At 39.0% G+C, this 17,818-nt stretch overlaps 1 protein-coding gene across 1 annotated transcript in view; it reads left to right on the forward strand.

Moving 5' to 3' along the window:
* The first annotated feature begins 276 nt into the window (after positions 1 to 276).
* The window catches only part of Cyld (CYLD lysine 63 deubiquitinase), a 67,939-nt gene continuing 50,397 nt past the window's right edge, over positions 277 to 17,818 (forward strand). The window contains exons 1-4 of the mRNA XM_037206076.1: positions 277 to 364; positions 8,430 to 9,085; positions 10,263 to 10,565; positions 12,895 to 13,000. Of these exons, the coding sequence (XP_037061971.1) occupies positions 8,582 to 9,085; positions 10,263 to 10,565; positions 12,895 to 13,000 (913 nt within the window). The 5' untranslated portion in view covers positions 277 to 364; positions 8,430 to 8,581. The remainder of the gene's footprint in view (positions 365 to 8,429; positions 9,086 to 10,262; positions 10,566 to 12,894; positions 13,001 to 17,818) is intronic.

Here is a 17,818-nt window from a genome sequence, read left to right on the forward strand (position 1 = left end):
TTTCAGCCAATGGTGACGTGGCAGCCTCAGCCTTTTGTCCAATCAGCCATCGCTCCTCGCCCCCCCCATCCTTTCTCTTCTGCCCCTTCTGCCCCGCCCCTTTGCTTTCCCTTTGGCTCCACCGAGCTTGACCGAGCGGAAAGTCCCTTCAGCCGACGCCACGCCCGCAGCCATTGGAGGGAGGTCTGTTGCAGGACGACCCAATCAGAGCGCGCGCAGGGACGAATCTCTGGATACGATTGGCTGGCGCGGCGTCTGCCCTCTCCGCCCCCGCTCCTCCCTCCCCGCGGGCGGTTCGGAGGCGGGGCAGGTGGGGGCGGGCCCAGGTAGCAGGTTCGGCTGCGCGGGGGCCCGCGAGCCTGAGGTAAATACTGGGGTGGTGGGTGGGGGGCGCCCAGCCGGCCCGGGACGCCGGCTCTGAAGCCGGGGCCGGGTCGATGAGCGGCGGCCGGAGGAGGGGTGAGTGAGCGCGGCCGAGCGGCTGAGGCCAGGTTCCCGGCGTCCCTGCTCTGCCTCGGGCTCCCTGCGCCGCTGAGGCGACCGTCGGGCCTCAGCGCCCTCCCGTTAGCTGCCCCGGGCCGCCGAGCCTCTGTCGTCCGCCGGGGCTGCCCACCTCTAGCCTCCGGGAGGGCTCCCGAGTCGCGGGACTCCCGGACCGGAGGGCTTGGGTGGGAGCCGCGCAGGTCTCAAGTCTCCCTCTTTGGCCCGCCGTCGTTGACAGACGGGGAAACTGAGGCCGGGACCCTAGCTAGCTCGCAACAGCTGCAGGAGGCACGGAGAGCCCCGGGTGATGGTACTCTATGCCCGTGTTGCTTGGGGGGCTCTTGGTGGCTCCGCTCCCGGAAGAGCAAGCAGTCTGGCCTCGCTAATGGCGTGTTCTGCTTTTTTCTTTCAGTTTCCCTGGTGTAGCGGGGAGGATGGGTTTTGCACTGTTATGTAGATGTAGTTGGAAGGTGTGCCCTGTTGAGACAGGTACCTCTCCTTCCTTTATTATGGTCGGCGGTGGAGGAGAATCGCCGAGTCGTGGATGAAGATCCCGGTCTCGAGCTGAGTTCGGCTGGGTCAGCTGCCGGGTTATTCATGTCCTTGGCATCCTTTTCTATTCCACCCCTTGGCATTTGCATGTTTTAAGAGTTTGTCATCTTCTAGCTGTCAAGCCTTGCACTCTCCCAACCCCCACTGTTCTCTCTCTGATTTTCCCTGGAGAGTTGTCTCCTTAGAGGAGCATTCATTCATACCCCCCCCCCTTTGTAAGTTGGGGCTAATTAGGGAATCTTAATAAGATTGTTCATTTTTGTAGTCATTGGCTCTAGAGAAGAATGCAGGCCTCAAGAGGGCGTGCATTCAAGTGTCAGTCTCCTGCACACCCCCTCATCCCGCAAGTAGGTTGAGTGGCCCCAAGAATTTAGCCTGCTGCTCCCCACTGGGTAGTGGGTGGATTTGCACTTGAACAGTATTAAGAGAAAATGACTTGCTGGAAATTCCTAGTGAAGTTCATGTCATTTGAATGTTGACAATACCCAGAACATTCTCTAATGTTCTGCTGCAAAATTTTAAGATATTCTTTCAAAGAAATCCTTGTTTGGAATGGTAACTTTTGAGATGAGCTGACAAGGCCAGGAACTTGTTATATAAAATAACATCAAACAGCAGATAACCTAAACTGTGGTTAAGTGATTTAAGGAAGTCTTTAAATGGGACAGTAATTATCCTGCTCATCAAACTATACTAGTATTTTGTTCCTGGTTTGTATACTATGATCTTAAATTTCTTTGTTATTTCTTTTTAAACACGTCATAGGTGGTATGAGGCTAGGAAGTCAGTTTCAGATGAAGCTGAAAGCAGCTTGGTTTCATAATTGTGACATTTTCCCTTGTTTCTACTTACATGTGTAACAGCATAGTCTAAAACTGATTGTGATTTCATTTATCCAGAGAATGAATGATGTTTTAGGCCAAAGTCATGTTTCCTGTTTCTTGATTGTACTTTTAACATGGTAGAAACTTTTAGTCACTTAAAAAGGATAAGCATTTTGGCTTTCGCTGTTCCCATCTAAGCTAATCAAGTTTTCCAGCCTAGGCCCTGAGTGTGTGTGGGTGGGTGTGGGTGTGGGTGGGGGGGCAGGACATGGTTTTAGAGCACAGTGGCTAGGTTTAACTCAAGGGACAGTATTGTTCCTGTCCTCCTGATAGGACTGTAGATGCAAGAACCAGACTTTTTCTTTGTTAGACCTTGTAAGACCCACTTGTTGTAGGGACTGTCTTCTTGTGTCACACGTTTATTCTGGACTTGAAATCTCTGTATTTCTGTTTACTGTTGAGACATTTAACAACTTGTTCTTTTAGTGAGAGTTGAGAGTTGTTTTTTCTTAAAATAATAGTCATTCTAGCTGTCTTGAAGCATTTGCAAAAAGATGTGTCTCTTGAGTATCCATGCCAGCCTGCCTACCTCTTTACCATTTATGATTTGGGCAGGATTTAGTAATGCAATTTCTATGCTGATTTAGAAAGCTTCTTTTAAGTGGTGTTTTAGAAAAATGAGGCTACCTCAGAAAATGCCAGAAGTTCTTGAATCGCATCTGTTTTTGTGAGTTTATTAGGGATGGTACAACCTGATCACTTGAGCTGATATCAAGATGTCTTAGAGTCTAGAAAAGTTAACAGTTAGCATTTTTGTGTAGCTAATGACCATTTGTACTGTGTTTTTTAGAACTTGGTAATTCTGATTGTTAATATTTGTTGTAGGACTTATATCTGGATCATCTTTTCATTTCATTTATTGGAAATTGGTCAACATTTATATTTTTCAACCCCCATTTAGTTTAATGATTTTTATCTTAATATAACAAAATGCTCCTTTACTCAGCATTCAGGTCATCAACAGCTCATATATACAGATATGATTTCAAAGCTCTGTGATTCTTTCCTGTTCCCTTGTCTCCAGTGCCCTCAAAAAAGAAAGAAAAGCTTCTGTTCATCCTTGTTTTAGGCTGAACACACTGCTGTGTCCTAGCTCTTTGATACTCTTCTTTCAGTACTTCATTAATTTTCAAAATACACACGATCGCTGTTACCCAGTCTGACCTGAGACAGTGTTTAGATGAATTGTTCGTGATATACTCACTTTCACAATGATTCCATTTGCCAAGTAACAAGAGAGTACAATTGAAAAATTCTCCCTCACTCTAACCCCATCCTCTTCACGGTGAACTTGGTGGGACTTCTTTTCCTTGTGCTGTATTACAGCAGTCATGACCTGTATTTAAAGCAGAAGCTGAGTGGGTGGGAAGGAGTCATCACACCTTACTTAAAGTCTGTAGATTTTAGCGTCTAACCCGACTGTTTCAGAATGCTAAACCCTGATCTGGAAAGAACTCACAATGGGATTTTGATGTTCCTCTTTGTAGAGTCTTGAGGCTGTTTTTATTGCTTGGGGTTCTAAGACTTTATTTAACTACTGTGAGGATCCCAGTGGAATGGGAATGTTGGCATTACATCCATCACTACAGTGGGAAGAAAGATATGTTAGTGCATTTCTTTTGTAATGCTGATATCTTGAGATGATAAATGATTATTTGGTTTATCATCAAGTATATATGTAGAAAGAGCCATAAGTTCTTTTTCAACTTTATTATTTATAATAAAGGAAATTAATTGTAATGTGTTTCAAACATATTCTTTTTTTACATTAAAATTTTTTTATTCATTTTACATACCAACCACAGATCCCCCTCTCATTCCTCCTCCTGCTCCCTCAAAAGTATTCTTTTTTTCTTTTTGTTTTGTTTTTTTTTTTTTTTTGAACAGGGTTTCTCTGTGTAGCTTTGCGCCTTTCCTGACTCACTGTAGCCCAGCTGCCTCGAACTCACAGAGATCCACCTGCCTCTGCCTCCCAAGTGCTGGGATTAAAGGCGTGCGCCACCACGCCCGGCTTCAAAAGTATTCTTAATATATCCCTTCTAAAAGAGGGAAGGTCACACATGTTTCTTATATTTGGATAATACCTTAAAAAAGTATTTTGTAGTGTTTGTTTTGACTATTCTAGTTGTCTGTTGTGACCTGTCTTATTACTGAGTATAAACTCAGGTTCACTTGTGCAACAAGTTGGCTGACATTCATCACTCTTTGTTAGGTTCATTTTAAAAATGGTGCTTTAAAACTTCTGTTTATTTCCATGAACCTTTTTACAAACCAAGGAGCTATATTTTTTTTTTTAAAACTGTGGACTGCTTCCTTTAATGAGTTGCAAAAGGCAATTTTGTAATCAAATTCATTTATAAGATAATGTCCTAAAACACATGCAGTGATTTGTTTTGCTTTGATAATATTTCATTAACACTAATGTTTTTTATTTCAAATTGTGGCATTAGTTAGAGAACCAACAGAATAGGCAGTTTCTAGTTTACTACTTAAAGACACCTGGTTTTAGAAAATTTTAGAAATAAAAAGAATTTATTTTAAAAATAAAATAGCTATGAAATGTTTTTGGCCAAAATTGTGCATTTTAAAGAGAACCCCCCCCCAAGCAATAACTCACTACTTTTTGACTGCCTCAACTTCTGGGAACAGTCTCAAGAATATCTTTGTAATAAGGTTTTATGCACCTTACTCTTCAGACTTCTAGATTTTGTCTGTTCCTCTTTGTTTTTTGCTTCTTTTCAGATACAGAAACATACCTAATCACCTCACTTCATCTTTTTTTTTTTTTTTTTTTCTCGAGACAGGGCTTCTCTGTGTAACAGCCCTGGCTGTCTTGGAACTCACTCTGTAGACCAGGCTGGTCTCGAACTCTGTACAGAGATCCGCCTGCCTCTGCCTCCTGAGTGCTGGGACTAAAGGCTTGCACCACCACCGCCCGGCTAATCACCTCACTTCTTAGAACTGATTAGAAACAGTAAAGTGGAAAGCAGGAGGCTGCAGAAAGAGTCAAAGATGGACTGCAGGAAATCACAGAAAATGGCTGATTGCAAGAGGGGCATACAAGTATAGACTATGATTTATAAAAAACAGGAAAGAGAGCCAGAGCACAGAATGGAAAGCTCTCTAGTGAAGTAATAAATAGCCTTATATATTGAGGCTCACTAATAATAATTTATATTTCTAATGATAACTTAGTCATTGAGAAAAAGTGATTTCCTTTCTTGAAAAATGCTGACATACTAATAGTATTTTAGTAAAATAAAAAACCAAACACTTTATCTTGGTGCCTCAGAGGCACAGAGCCACATTAAGGGGTTGTGTAGTTTCTTGCATGCCCTTTTGAGGGATTTTGTTTATGTGGGGCTAAGATTGAGCTGTCTACAGGTGTGTTACGTAAGTGGCAGCTAGAAATTACTCCATTTCTGTTGAAGTAGACAGTGCCCTCAAGTGGAATTAAAAACACATTACAAAAAGATGCAGAAAGAGGAGCCGCTCATGCTGCCCTTGCCTCTGTCCTCACCAAATGTTGCACAGATGCTTTAAGTGATGGTGATTTGGAGGAGTGCCGACCTTAGCCTGTCTTGGGTGACCTGTGTATCGATTTGGGCTTGCAGAGGGATAGACTTGTGAAAATGTTACTATGATGGGATCCTTTGTCACCTAAAAGTGTTTTCTAAGAGAAATAAATGCTCTTCTGTCTGTGAAATTGCCAGGTTGTTTAATCATTGAGCCAAATAATGCAGTTTGATGCTTTAGTTTTAAGTGTATTTGATTTGAATTATTAGAATAAAATGCACGCATATGATAGCTTTATTAGTTGCTGCTTTTAACCACAGGGCTATCTTCGTTTCAAAGGATGAAACAAACAGGTACTGCATTTGGGAACCAAGTAGCCACATTCATTTTTTTTTTTTTTTTTTAAGATTTATTTATTTAGCCGGGTGGTGGTGGTGGTGGTGGTGGTGGTGGTGGTGGTGGTGGTGGTGGTGGTGCAGGTGGTGCACACCTTTAATCCCAGCACTCGGGAGGCAGAGGCAGATGGATATCTTTGAGTTCGAGGTTAGTCTGGTCTACAAAGCGAGTTCCAGGAAAGGCACAAAACTACACAGAGAAACCCTGTCTCGAAAAACAAAACAAAAACAAAAAAAGATTTACTATGTATACGGTGTTCTGCCTGCATGCCAGAAGAGGGCGCCAGATCTTATTACAGATGGTTGTGAGCCACCATGTCGTTGCTGGGAATTGAACTCAGGACCTCTGTAAGAACAGCTAGTGCTCTTAACTGCTGAACCATCTTTCCAGCCCCCAAGTAGCCACATTCTTATGACAGAGATAAATAGAAACCATTCTTTTCAGAAAGGTAATTAAATAGTGAAGCCCTTCATTTTAAGGAATGAAATTGTGTGTGTGTGTGTGTGTGTGTGTGTGTGTGTGTGTGTGTGTGTGTTAATTTGTTCTTTGACAGTTAGTACCTATACCATGGATTTCTCAACTGGTTTGTAGCACCTGGCATGGATTCCCTCCAGCAGAGCAGGCCTCAAATCCAACAGAGCATAGTTGGTTGACACCATCACAGTCAGGCCACCAGTGAGCATAGCATGTCTTGCCTGCTGGGTTAGTGGTGTACTTCCCAGGGTTCACAGCTGGGTAAGACCACTGATGTCCAACTCTGCCTATCAGCACTGTGAAATCCAGTCAGCAGGAGGATGTGTCCATCCCAGCTCTCACTTGGTTTCTTGGTTTCTCTATATCTTATAGCTAAGGAATGTAGTGCCTTAAGTAATAGAATCTCATCATTTAGTTCTGGTGGGCAACCAAGGGGGCTGGCAAGAGTCTGTAGGATATCTCCCTTCTAAATCTAATTTTCTTTTAACTTATATTTTTTAAATTGGTGTACGAAATAGTAGGTTTTGACTGGTAAGATTTCCTAGCAGGTATGGGTGCTTGCTGCCAAGCCTGATGACCTGAGTTTGATTCCTGGAGCCTACATGATGGACAGAGAGAACCAATTCCTACATGTTGTCCTTGTAATTTTACATGTGAACTGTGGTAAATGTGTGTAGCAAGAGTGAACAACTTTGCCTTGCTCCTGATTGTTGTGGGATTACTTCGAGCTTTGCTACATTTAGCATGGTGTTGACCATGGACTTGTCATATACAGCATTTGAAATTACATTGTTTTAAGCCATCAGTTAAAGTAGGCTTTAAGATGAGGCTACAGAATTGTAACATTATTATTATTATTATTATTATTATTATTATTATTGTTGTTGTTGTTGTTTTTTGAGACAGGGTTTCTCTGTGTAGCTTTATGCCTTTCCTGGATCTCGCTCTGTAGACCAAGCTGGCCTCGAACTCACAAAGATCCACCTGCCTCTGCCTCCCGAGTGCTGGGATTAAAGGTGTGCCCCACCATTGCCCGGCCTGTAGAATTATTTTTGTAACAGTTTTAAATGAAAAATTTAAGCTGGAAAATAATCACTTGTATATTCTTTCCTTTTCTACATAGCTAAAATTGTGGTATAAAAACCACAATTTATAGATATAAATATCAAAATCAGATTGGATTAAAAAATCTTAGAGCAATGTAATAGAGTCATATGTCTTTATTACACAATCCAAATTTTGATGCTATAAACCATTTTCTAATATTCTTTATATACTCAAGATTATATTTAACACTTGTGATTATAAGAAATTAAATGGTAGTTATAATTAATATAGTTAACATCTCCCTGCCTAAGTGCAAAAGGTACAAGATTATGAAAATGAAATTGAGGGGCTAAAGAGATTGGTCAATGGTTAAGAGTATGTACTGCTCTTCCAGAGGACCTAAATTCAGTTCTCTGCACCCATGGTGGGTAGTTCACAATTGCCTATAACTCCAGCTCCAGAGGATCCAACTGTCCCTCTTTTGGCCTTCTGTTATATACATATGTGCCATACAATCACACAGATAATATATATAATGTATAAAAAATAAAATTGAGATAATGTTCCATTACCAAAATAGAGCATATAGATAAATGAATTGTGGATGAAGTTTCAGAATGTAATATTGTCATATCTTTATTGATAAAAGATGTTCAATATTATAATGTGTTACTTTCTATTTAAGGTGCATGTTTAGAAATAGCCTTTATAATTTATAAGATTATGTGTGTCTTCTCAAATACTGTGTCTTATTCATTCAAGTTAGACAGAAATGTTACTTTGTAAAGTTTAAACAACAACAAAAAGACCCCCGCAGAGTCTGTATATTAAGGTAACCTTAAAGTTTTTGTTAGATTCTAATTTTATAATTTTGGAACAGTCGTTTGTTACTGTCTATAGATGCTTTGTTACTGGATTTTTTTAAAAATGCAGTTACAGTATACACAAGTCATACATGTCTTTTAGCTCTTTGAGATGTTTATATATGTATATAGTCAAATGAGATTTTAAAAAATCTTTAGCTTTAATTTGAGGTTGGATTGAATGGAGTCTGAAGTTTGTTTTGCTTGTTGCCAGGCACTTTGAATTGCTGTCTTTTTACAGCATGGACACCAGGCTGCTAACAACTTGCTTTGGGACTTCCAGTGAGTTCATTTTTTGGGATTACTTTATGACAGCTTTGCTACTGGTTCCTTTTTGTGAGTTGATGTTCTGAAGTTACTGTCACAATGAGTTCAGGCCTATGGAGCCAAGAGAAAGTTACTTCACCTTACTGGGAAGAACGGATTTTTTATCTGCTTCTTCAAGAATGCAGTGTAACAGACAAACAGACACAGAAGCTCCTGAAAGTACCCAAAGGAAGTATAGGACAGTACATCCAAGACCGTTCTGTGGGGCATTCAAGAGTTCCTTCCGCAAAAGGCAAGAAAAATCAGATTGGATTAAAAATCTTAGAGCAACCGCATGCAGTTCTATTTGTTGATGAAAAGGATGTTGTAGAAATAAATGAGAAATTCACCGAGTTACTGTTGGCAATTACCAACTGTGAAGAGAGGCTCAGCCTATTTAGAAACAGAATCCGACTAAGTAAAGGCCTCCAGGTAGACGTGGGCAGCCCTGTGAAAGTACAGCTGCGTTCTGGGGAAGAGAAATTTCCAGGAGTTGTACGCTTCAGAGGACCTTTATTAGCAGAGAGGACAGTGTCGGGGATTTTCTTTGGAGTAGAATTGCTGGTAAGTTTGATGAGAGAGAGAGAGAGAGAGAGAGAGAGAGAGAGAGAGAGAGAGAGAGAGAGAGAGAGAGAGAGAGAGAGAGAGAGAATATGAATCTGTGTGTACAAGCACATATTTCACCCTTTATATGCAATGTATTTTTTATATTCATGATCCTTAGAATTTATGGTTTTTGTTTCTTTGTTTTTGGTGCAGTTCTCAGGATGGACCCCAGGGCCCTCTGCCACTGAGCTATATATCAGCCCCAAAATTTACTTAATGATAAATTGAGAGGATATAAAGACAATTCTTGAAAATTTTTCTCTTACAGTAGAAACGTACACAATCATTCTGGACTTTCATATCTTAGGAGTTTTAAGTTACCTACATTGAAAGTTAACACTGCCAATTGTAATTAACCTCTCCAAAAATTGTGGGCTGTTTTATAACATCATCTCCAGGAGTCCCAGTTCTTAATTATGCTATTAAGTATAACAGTTCAGATAGATGCAAGAGTTTTGAAGTGTGTTGCAGCAATTTCAGTTTGCTTATACTTACCTCTGTTATATATCAACTGCCTTGGTTATTTCTCTTGGAAACATATCTAAGAATTCTGTAATTCCAAACTGAACATTGCTTCTCAGCAATGCAACAGTCTTGACATTCTTGTGAGTAGAATGTCGTGCTTTATTTGCTTCTTGATTTCATTTTCCAAGCAATGAGATAATTAGGTTTTGACAGCCAGTTATGGTATATACTAGCAGGGTTGCCAGGCTACTTAGCTAGCCTATACCAAGTTCTCCTAGTCTCTTCCTCATCTGTGAAGTGCTTAGAGCACACGTGACTTGTAGTAGTTCTGCAGTGCAAGACATACGGTTTGTTCTCAGTGAATGGAGTTAATGCTGCTGTTTGCTCGTCTGCTATTAGATTGTCTGTTCATGACAAAAGTCATGGTAGAATTATGTTGTAAATTTCAGCCCAACTCTTTCTCAAAAGAATTATGATTTGGTATTATGAGTTAGTTTCACCGTCAGATACAGCTTCTTTATTCTTTACATGCCCTAAACCCAACAGCAGCTGCTACTCATGATATTTCTTATTATGTATACAATTTAGAGTTTTTCCAAAGAAATTATCCTGAAATCCCTTTAATGGATAATCTTTTTATATCTCTTAAAAAAAAATCTTTCAAATCTAGGAAGAAGGTCGTGGCCAAGGTTTCACTGATGGGGTCTATCAAGGGAAGCAGCTTTTTCAGTGTGATGAAGACTGTGGAGTGTTTGTTGCATTGGACAAGCTGGAACTCATAGAAGATGATGACAATGGACTGGAAAGTGATTTTGCAGGCCCAGGGGATACAATGCAGGTTGAACCTCCCCCTTTGGAAATAAACTCCAGAGTTTCTTTGAAGGTTGGAGAAAGTATAGAATCTGGAACAGTAATATTCTGTGATGTTTTGCCAGGAAAAGAGAGTCTAGGATATTTTGTTGGTGTGGACATGGTAAGGAAATTTTGGATTGTATTATTGTGAATATAAGTATTAGTTTAACAATTTAGGCATAAAATTAATATTTTGAATACTTAAAATAGACTAATGTACAGTACTTTAAAGAAGATGATCCAGTTTATCTTTGGTACAAGAACATTATAATAGAACATGTGAGCAGAAGCAGAATGCATTTGCTACATTTTTTTCATGTTTTAATAAACTGAGATAATGCTCTTAGTCTTTAAATTCTCCTTATTATAACTGACTAGTATAATAAATAAAAAGCAAAAACCATACCAAAACAATAAAATAAACTGATACTTCCATGACCAAGCCCAAATACATTGTATGATACTGTATTTTTGATAAAGTTTAATTGATTTTCTGATTATAATGAATATAAAAAGTCATTAATAGAAAATACCAGGAAAAGAACCACACTGCTTTTTGAGTTGACAAAGTATTTTCACAGGATTTGCACTTTTAAAAACTGTTTTCTTATTGTGGCAAAATATATATAAGAAAATTTCTTCCTTAACTGTGGCTAGAATAACAGTTCAGTGACATTTGGTATATTCTCATTATGCTGTCTCCACTGTCCGTGTGCAGAACTTTTTCATCATCCCATATTGAGCTCTGTTCCTATTAAATCAAATCTGCCTAATTTGCCCATGCCTGTTAACTATAATCTAGGTTTTTGCCTGCTGTAGGTACCTCAGAAGTGAGGTCCTATGGTATTTTTTGTTTGTATCACTCATTTTTATTACTGAATAATCATACTTGTTAATAATGGATGCCTTCCAATGCACATATTGAATTAGCTTGTGGTATTAAGAGAATGAGAAGAGCAGTGGTGCACACCTTTAGCCTCAGCACTCGGGAGGCAGAGCCAGGTGGATCTCTGTGAGTTCATGGCCAGCCTTGTCTACAGAGTGAGATCTAGGACAGGCATCAAAACAACACAGAGAAACCCTGTCTCAAAAAACAAAACAAAACGAAACGAGAGAGAGAGAGAGAGAGAGAGAGAGAGAGAGAGAGAGAGAGAGAGAGAGAATGAATGAGAATGAATGAGAAGAAAGAAGTTGAGAACATTTTTATCATGGACTGAAAGTATGAGCAAAAGTTCATTATGAATAAAGGAGAGTCCTTCATAATTGTTAATACCAGGGTGTATTAGTAGAGGATATGAGCAACAGACTCACACAGGGTATTTTTAGTAATCATTTTTATCTATCAGAAATACTCTAAAGAGATGGTAGGGCATAAATGTTCTAGTGTGTTTCTGTTATTTTGGGCTTAGAAATTGTGTAAGATGCTGATTAGTTCGGTACAAAATTTGCCAGACTCTCGCTATGTGAAATTAGAGCCAAAGTAAGACCTACGGGCCCCTCAGAATTGCTAATAATTAAGAACCAGTATTCTTTAAATGTGAGTTTAGTGTTTCAGAGAAGTTGTGGGCTGGATAGAGAGAAGCTTGGAGAAAGAAGACCATTAATCTTTGGACTTAGTCTCCCCTTGTTATAGTTTTTGGCAGCTTTAAATGTGACAGAGCTGTTGGGTCTCTCTTTTTTGATGGTGGCCTAGGGGATCATCTTGTTTAGCCCAAGCAGGCTGTCTTGAGACTTGCCTGTCACCTCCACCCACGTTCTGTCCATCTGCCATTTAATTTATGCAAGCATCAGTTCCAACACTCCCATTAGGCTTCTTGAGAAGAAAGTTCATCAATTGCAACTTTATTCATGCTTTCTGTTTCCAGGACAGTAGCATTCCACACGCTGGTGCTCAGAGCAGTTGTTTCATTCATCTGTTGTACTCATGAAAATCCATGTGTGTGATACAGTAGAGTGTAACTTAGAAACTTCCATTGTTTGAGCAAAGTCTTGTGTACCACAGATGACGAATTCTGAAATAACTCCTATTCTGTTTACAGAAAGGCATATAGTAATACAGATGAGCAAAATGCCCAGGGGATGTAAATGTGTGATTAACTTTTAAGGGTAGGTTTCTGGGGTTAAACAGTGCATTCCTAGTAAATTTTCTAATGCAAACAATGTCTCTTTAAACCTCAGCTGCTGTTATTATTGCAAACTAAAGTATGAAAAGCACTTTTGACTCATTATTTTATGTGTTTGCTGTAAGTTGATTGCTATTATTATTTTTATTGTACAACATTGTTACTTTAGTAGATATTTCTAATGGAGTCTTTCTTCTTTTGGACAAAATAGTTAAAATTTCTCAATGAAAAATATTTTAGAGGATACTTTGGTAAGAAATGTAGGTGTTCATATTTACGTGTTATTGACAAGGGTTTAAAGGTTTACTTTTTCAATGGCATATCTAGGATAACCCTATTGGCAACTGGGACGGAAGGTTTGATGGAGTACAGCTTTGTAGTTTTGCAAGTGTTGAAAGTACAATTCTTCTGCACATCAATGACATCATCCCAGGTAGGTCTTTTTTTATGTGTTCAGAAGACTGTTTCTAACATGTATTTTGTTATGAGAATGCAAATATATACTTAAGATAGATCTTTTGAAGTTGGCTTTTATATTGTAGAATTGTCATTATATAGAATATCCTTTCTTTCCCGCAATAAAGCAACAAAGGTTCTTTCTAAAAGTATGTAAATGTAGTGAAGTTTATATATTCTCTCTTACATTGTCTTCTCCTCGACATTCTAATAGAAAAAGAAATCCTGTCTTGTAATTGGAAGGTTCAGAAATACAAAAGCTGCTACCTGTTGGAGTAGGAGTTGAAACTAGGAGCCTTTAAAGAGAAATTGGTTATCTCATCTAAATTCCACAGTGGATTCAATTTCAGGATTCTTGTTGAATGATGGCTGAGATTCTTTTCTTCTTCTTTTTTTTTTTTTTTTTTTTTTGTTTTTTCGAGACAGGGTTTCTCTGTGTAGCTTTGTGCCTTTTCCTGGTACTCACTTGGTAGCCCAGGCTGGCCTCGAACTCACAGAGATCCGCCTGCCTCTGCCTCCGAAGTGCTGGGATTAAAGGCATGCGCCACCACCGCCCGGCGAGATTCTTTTCTTTTAATTAATTTTTTTTTCATTTATTTTACATCCTGACCACAGTTTCCTCTTCCTTCTCCCCTCCTTTTCCCCCACCACTTCCCCTCTCTACTCCCCCTCCCATCCACTCCTCCTCTGTTTCTGTTCAGTAAAGGGCAGGCCTCCCTTAGGTGTCAACAAAGCATAGCATATCAAGTTGAGGTAGGACTAAGCTCCTCCCTTTGTATTGAGGCTGAGTGAGGCAACCCAGTATGAGGAACAGGTTCCCAAAAGCCAGCTCAAGTGTTAGGGACAGGCCCTTATTCCATTGCTAGGAGTCACAGAAATAGACCAAGCTACACAACTGTCACGTATATGTAAAGGGCTGTCAGTCCAGAGCCTGTGAGCTCCTGTGAGCCCGTTAGTTGTTTCTGTGGGTTCCTTGTGATGACCTTGACCCCCCCTGGCTTGTACAGTCCTTCCTCTCTTTCTTCAACAGGATTCCTAGAGCTTGGCCCAGTGCTTGGTTGTGGATCTGCATCTGTTTTTATCAGTTACTGGATGAAGGCTCTCTGATGACAATTAGGGTATCACCAATCTGATTACAGGAGATGGCCAGTTCAGGCACCCTCTCCACTATTGTTAGGAGTCTTAGCTGAGGTCATCGTTGTGGATTCTTGGAGTTTCCCTGGCATCAGGTTTCTCCCTGATCCTGAAATGCACCCCCACCATCAAGACATCTCTTTTATTACTCTCCCCCCTGAGTTCTTTTTGTTCTAAGATGGTATTATAATAGATCATGCTCCATGACTGTAGTCAGAAACATTACATAGTTTTATTTATATATATATATATTATTATTTTATTTACCATATATGTTATTCATTACAGAAGTAATCATTAGAGCCAGCAAGATGGCTCAGTGGGTAAAGACACTTGCTGTGTGTGTGTGTGTGTGTGTGTGTGTGTGTGTGTGTGTATGTGTGTGTGAAAGAGAGACAGCATGCACATGTACACACACACACATATGTGTGTGTGTATGTATATGTATGTATATATATATATATATATATATTTATATATGAAGCCCAGAGTCTTATACATTGTTACAAGTGGTACAGTGGTAAAACACTTTACCACTGAGCTGTAGCACAGCCTCTGAACTTAAAAACCAATGAAAAAAACCACCACCAAAACAAGAAAAGCAAAAAACAAAAACCCCACTAAACTTAAGAACCTTTGTTTTGCCTCAAATAAGTATCTTCCTTTGCTGCTATGAGCTGATTGACAATGGTAGCAATACCAACCCCTGCTGTTAGGATTCCCAGTGATAGGCTAGTGCAATAAAGCCAACAGGCTTTCAGAGGTGGGAATGTCCAAAAGCCTGTAGATATAGCCAGGGACATGCCAGGCCTGAAATTAGATGGTTTGTGCTATCTTTATGTTCTGAACAGACTTTTTTGCTGATTAAAAGTATAAAATGGGGCCTGGAGAGATGGCTCAGCAGTTAAGAGCACTGGTTGTTTTTCCAGAGGTCATGAGTTCAGTTTCCCAGCAGCTGTATGGTGGCTCACAACCATCTGTAATGGGATCTGTTGCTCTCTTCTGGCATAAAGTTGTATATGCAGATAGAGCACTCATACACATAAAATAAATAAATTATTTTTTAAAAAAATAGATAAAACAGAACAAACAGCAAAAACAAAACAAAAACCCCTGTGGCTCAAATGAGACTTAGGTTGTCTGTGATGAAAGTAAGTGGCAGAGCCAAAGTTGTTGTCCAAACCCATCTAATTAACAACCAATGTTCTCTTCAGTCCCCCAACAATCCCATATCCTACGAGTGCTCTTCCATTGTGAAGATCTGCATAGAAACCCATTTCTGAGTGTCACATACTAGGGGATATTGTTTCCATGGAGATGGAGATGCATTTTGTCTCTGTTTTTGTAAAACCTTATTTTACTGTGGCAAGAATCATAAGTGAGCAGCATACTATTTTTTTTCCTTCTAGTGCTTTCCCATTATTGGTAATGTTGACACCAAAATGGTTTTGAGTTTCTTTCTATAGCTTATTTTAGGTCCTGAATTTCTTGTTTCATAGAAATAGAAAAGGAAGGCTCCTGGCCTGCACTATGCCCTTTCTGTCTCCCTGTTGGTGTCAAGTCATAAATACTTGTTTTACAGTTTGAACTTGCTTCCCACGCAGCTTTTAGTTTTGTTTTAGAGGCGTGAGATTTATGTGGCAGCTATATTTCAATTTTGCTCTAAAAAATCTGACATACTTTACTTTTTATTATTTGTAAGATATATTTGTTATTAATTCTTTGAGAATTTTCATACATGCATATAATATATTTTGATTTTATTACCCCCCCACTCCTCCTGGATCTCCCACTTCCAATTCCTTTCCAACTTTTTGGAAACAAGTTGTTTATATTCAGGGGAAAACATGTATATGTCCATATTTTATTTAGTGGCATTTACTTTTTCATCCATGTTTTATAGGTAGCACAGTTTGGGATGTTTGTGAATTGAAATATTTTTTAATGTTAGAGTGAGTGCTTATTGTTTAAAAAAAACAGCAATATAAAGCACATTCATTCAGATAGTAGCAAGCCCTTACATAGGCTTCTTTAGATGTTGATATTGTAGGAGCAAAGCAGATAAGAATTCTTGGGGCTGGGAATGTAGTAGCTCCATGGTAGAACATTTGATAGAAGCTGGAAGTTCAAATTCTAGCACTGAAGAAAAGGGATAATTAGGGCCAGCAAGATGGCTTAGACAAGCCCGTTTACACACACACCATGCATTAACTATACAAATTTTGAAAAAATAATTCTTATGTGGAGCTTTCATTTTAACAATTGAGATAGATGGTAAATGAGCAGAATCTAAGAGCAGTTAGATGGTGACGAGGCTGGAGAATGGTAAAACAAGGGATAAGGAACATGGCATGCTGTCCTGTCATATCCCACAGATCTCTCCAGGAGACATTTGAACAGCCACACACAAGACATTCTTTGGGAGTTGAATTGAAAGGGCCTGCCCTAAACAAACTTGGAGAGCTCTGCTGGTTTTGTAATGTTAACTTGCTGGATGGCTGAGAAGAATGTAATGTTACAGCTGGATGGCTGTAATTCTTTTATTATGAATTTTTGCAGAGGAACCAATTCAGGGTAGTACTGCTTCTCTACAGTCATATCTCACTGAACCTTCACTTCAGTTAGCAAATAAATATGTTTGGCATTTCCTTTTTTAAGGAATTTTTTTCAGAGAGCTGTCCAATGATGCTTTTGAAACCTTAAAATCTGTGACATTTTTGAGTGAATATAATTGTCAATTTTTAGCTATTTTAATTGCACTGCTTTGAGTTTTACATTTTATAGCTGAATGAAGTACGTTGTAGGATTGGGGAAATCACTGTTAGTATTACCATTCAAGAAGGTCACAGATCAGGGATGCAGACTTGGTTGTGTTGCTTTCTGTCTTCTGTAAAATAAAGATTTGAAGTGATACACCCTCCCCCAACTCTACAGCTGTATTTCTTTCTTTATATATATGAATAATATATGTATATATTCCACCTCTAAATTTGTTTGAAATATAAATTATCTTAGATTTTGCAGTAGCACATAATAAATGAAAAGAAGAAAGTAAAAAGCCATATTTAGTTTCCGTGTTGGAATTGGGGTGTAACCTTACAAGGAATTTTTTTTTTTTTTAGCAGTACTTACCTTATAAACATTTTAATTATCTTTTATTTAAACACTGGTATAGAATTAAAATAGCAAAAACAAAACAAAACAAGAGTTTCATGACTTTGGAGTCCCTTGTCAAGATCTTCAAGATTCCTGTTTGTTGTTGATGTCATTGCTGGTCTAAAGCAGTGATGAGAAAGGAAGAGACTGCTTTTTCGCTTTTGTAGCTATTGATATTCATAAACCTTGAATAGTAGATAATTAAGAATGATACTGCTTTTATACACATAAATTACACTTATTTGCCAACAAAATAAAGCTTGCAAATAGAATTTTAAAAAGTAAAGTTGTTTAGATGAAAGTTAATTTGGTTCATTTGAATAAGCCTTCATCTATATTTTGTACCATTAACATTCTTTTCTTGAGGGGAAAAAGCATGACAGTGTCTCCTTTAGTTCCTTAGTCTATTTATTTTTTCTTGCCCAATTACCCCTATTTGTGGGACAAAATTAACATTTCCAGCACGTTGGAAAGATTCTTTTTGGAGCAGCTGAACAGTTGGTGA

Source organism: Peromyscus leucopus, chromosome 5 (genome assembly GCF_004664715.2).
Source record: "Peromyscus leucopus breed LL Stock chromosome 5, UCI_PerLeu_2.1, whole genome shotgun sequence".
Classification (NCBI taxonomy): domain Eukaryota; kingdom Metazoa; phylum Chordata; class Mammalia; order Rodentia; family Cricetidae; genus Peromyscus; species Peromyscus leucopus.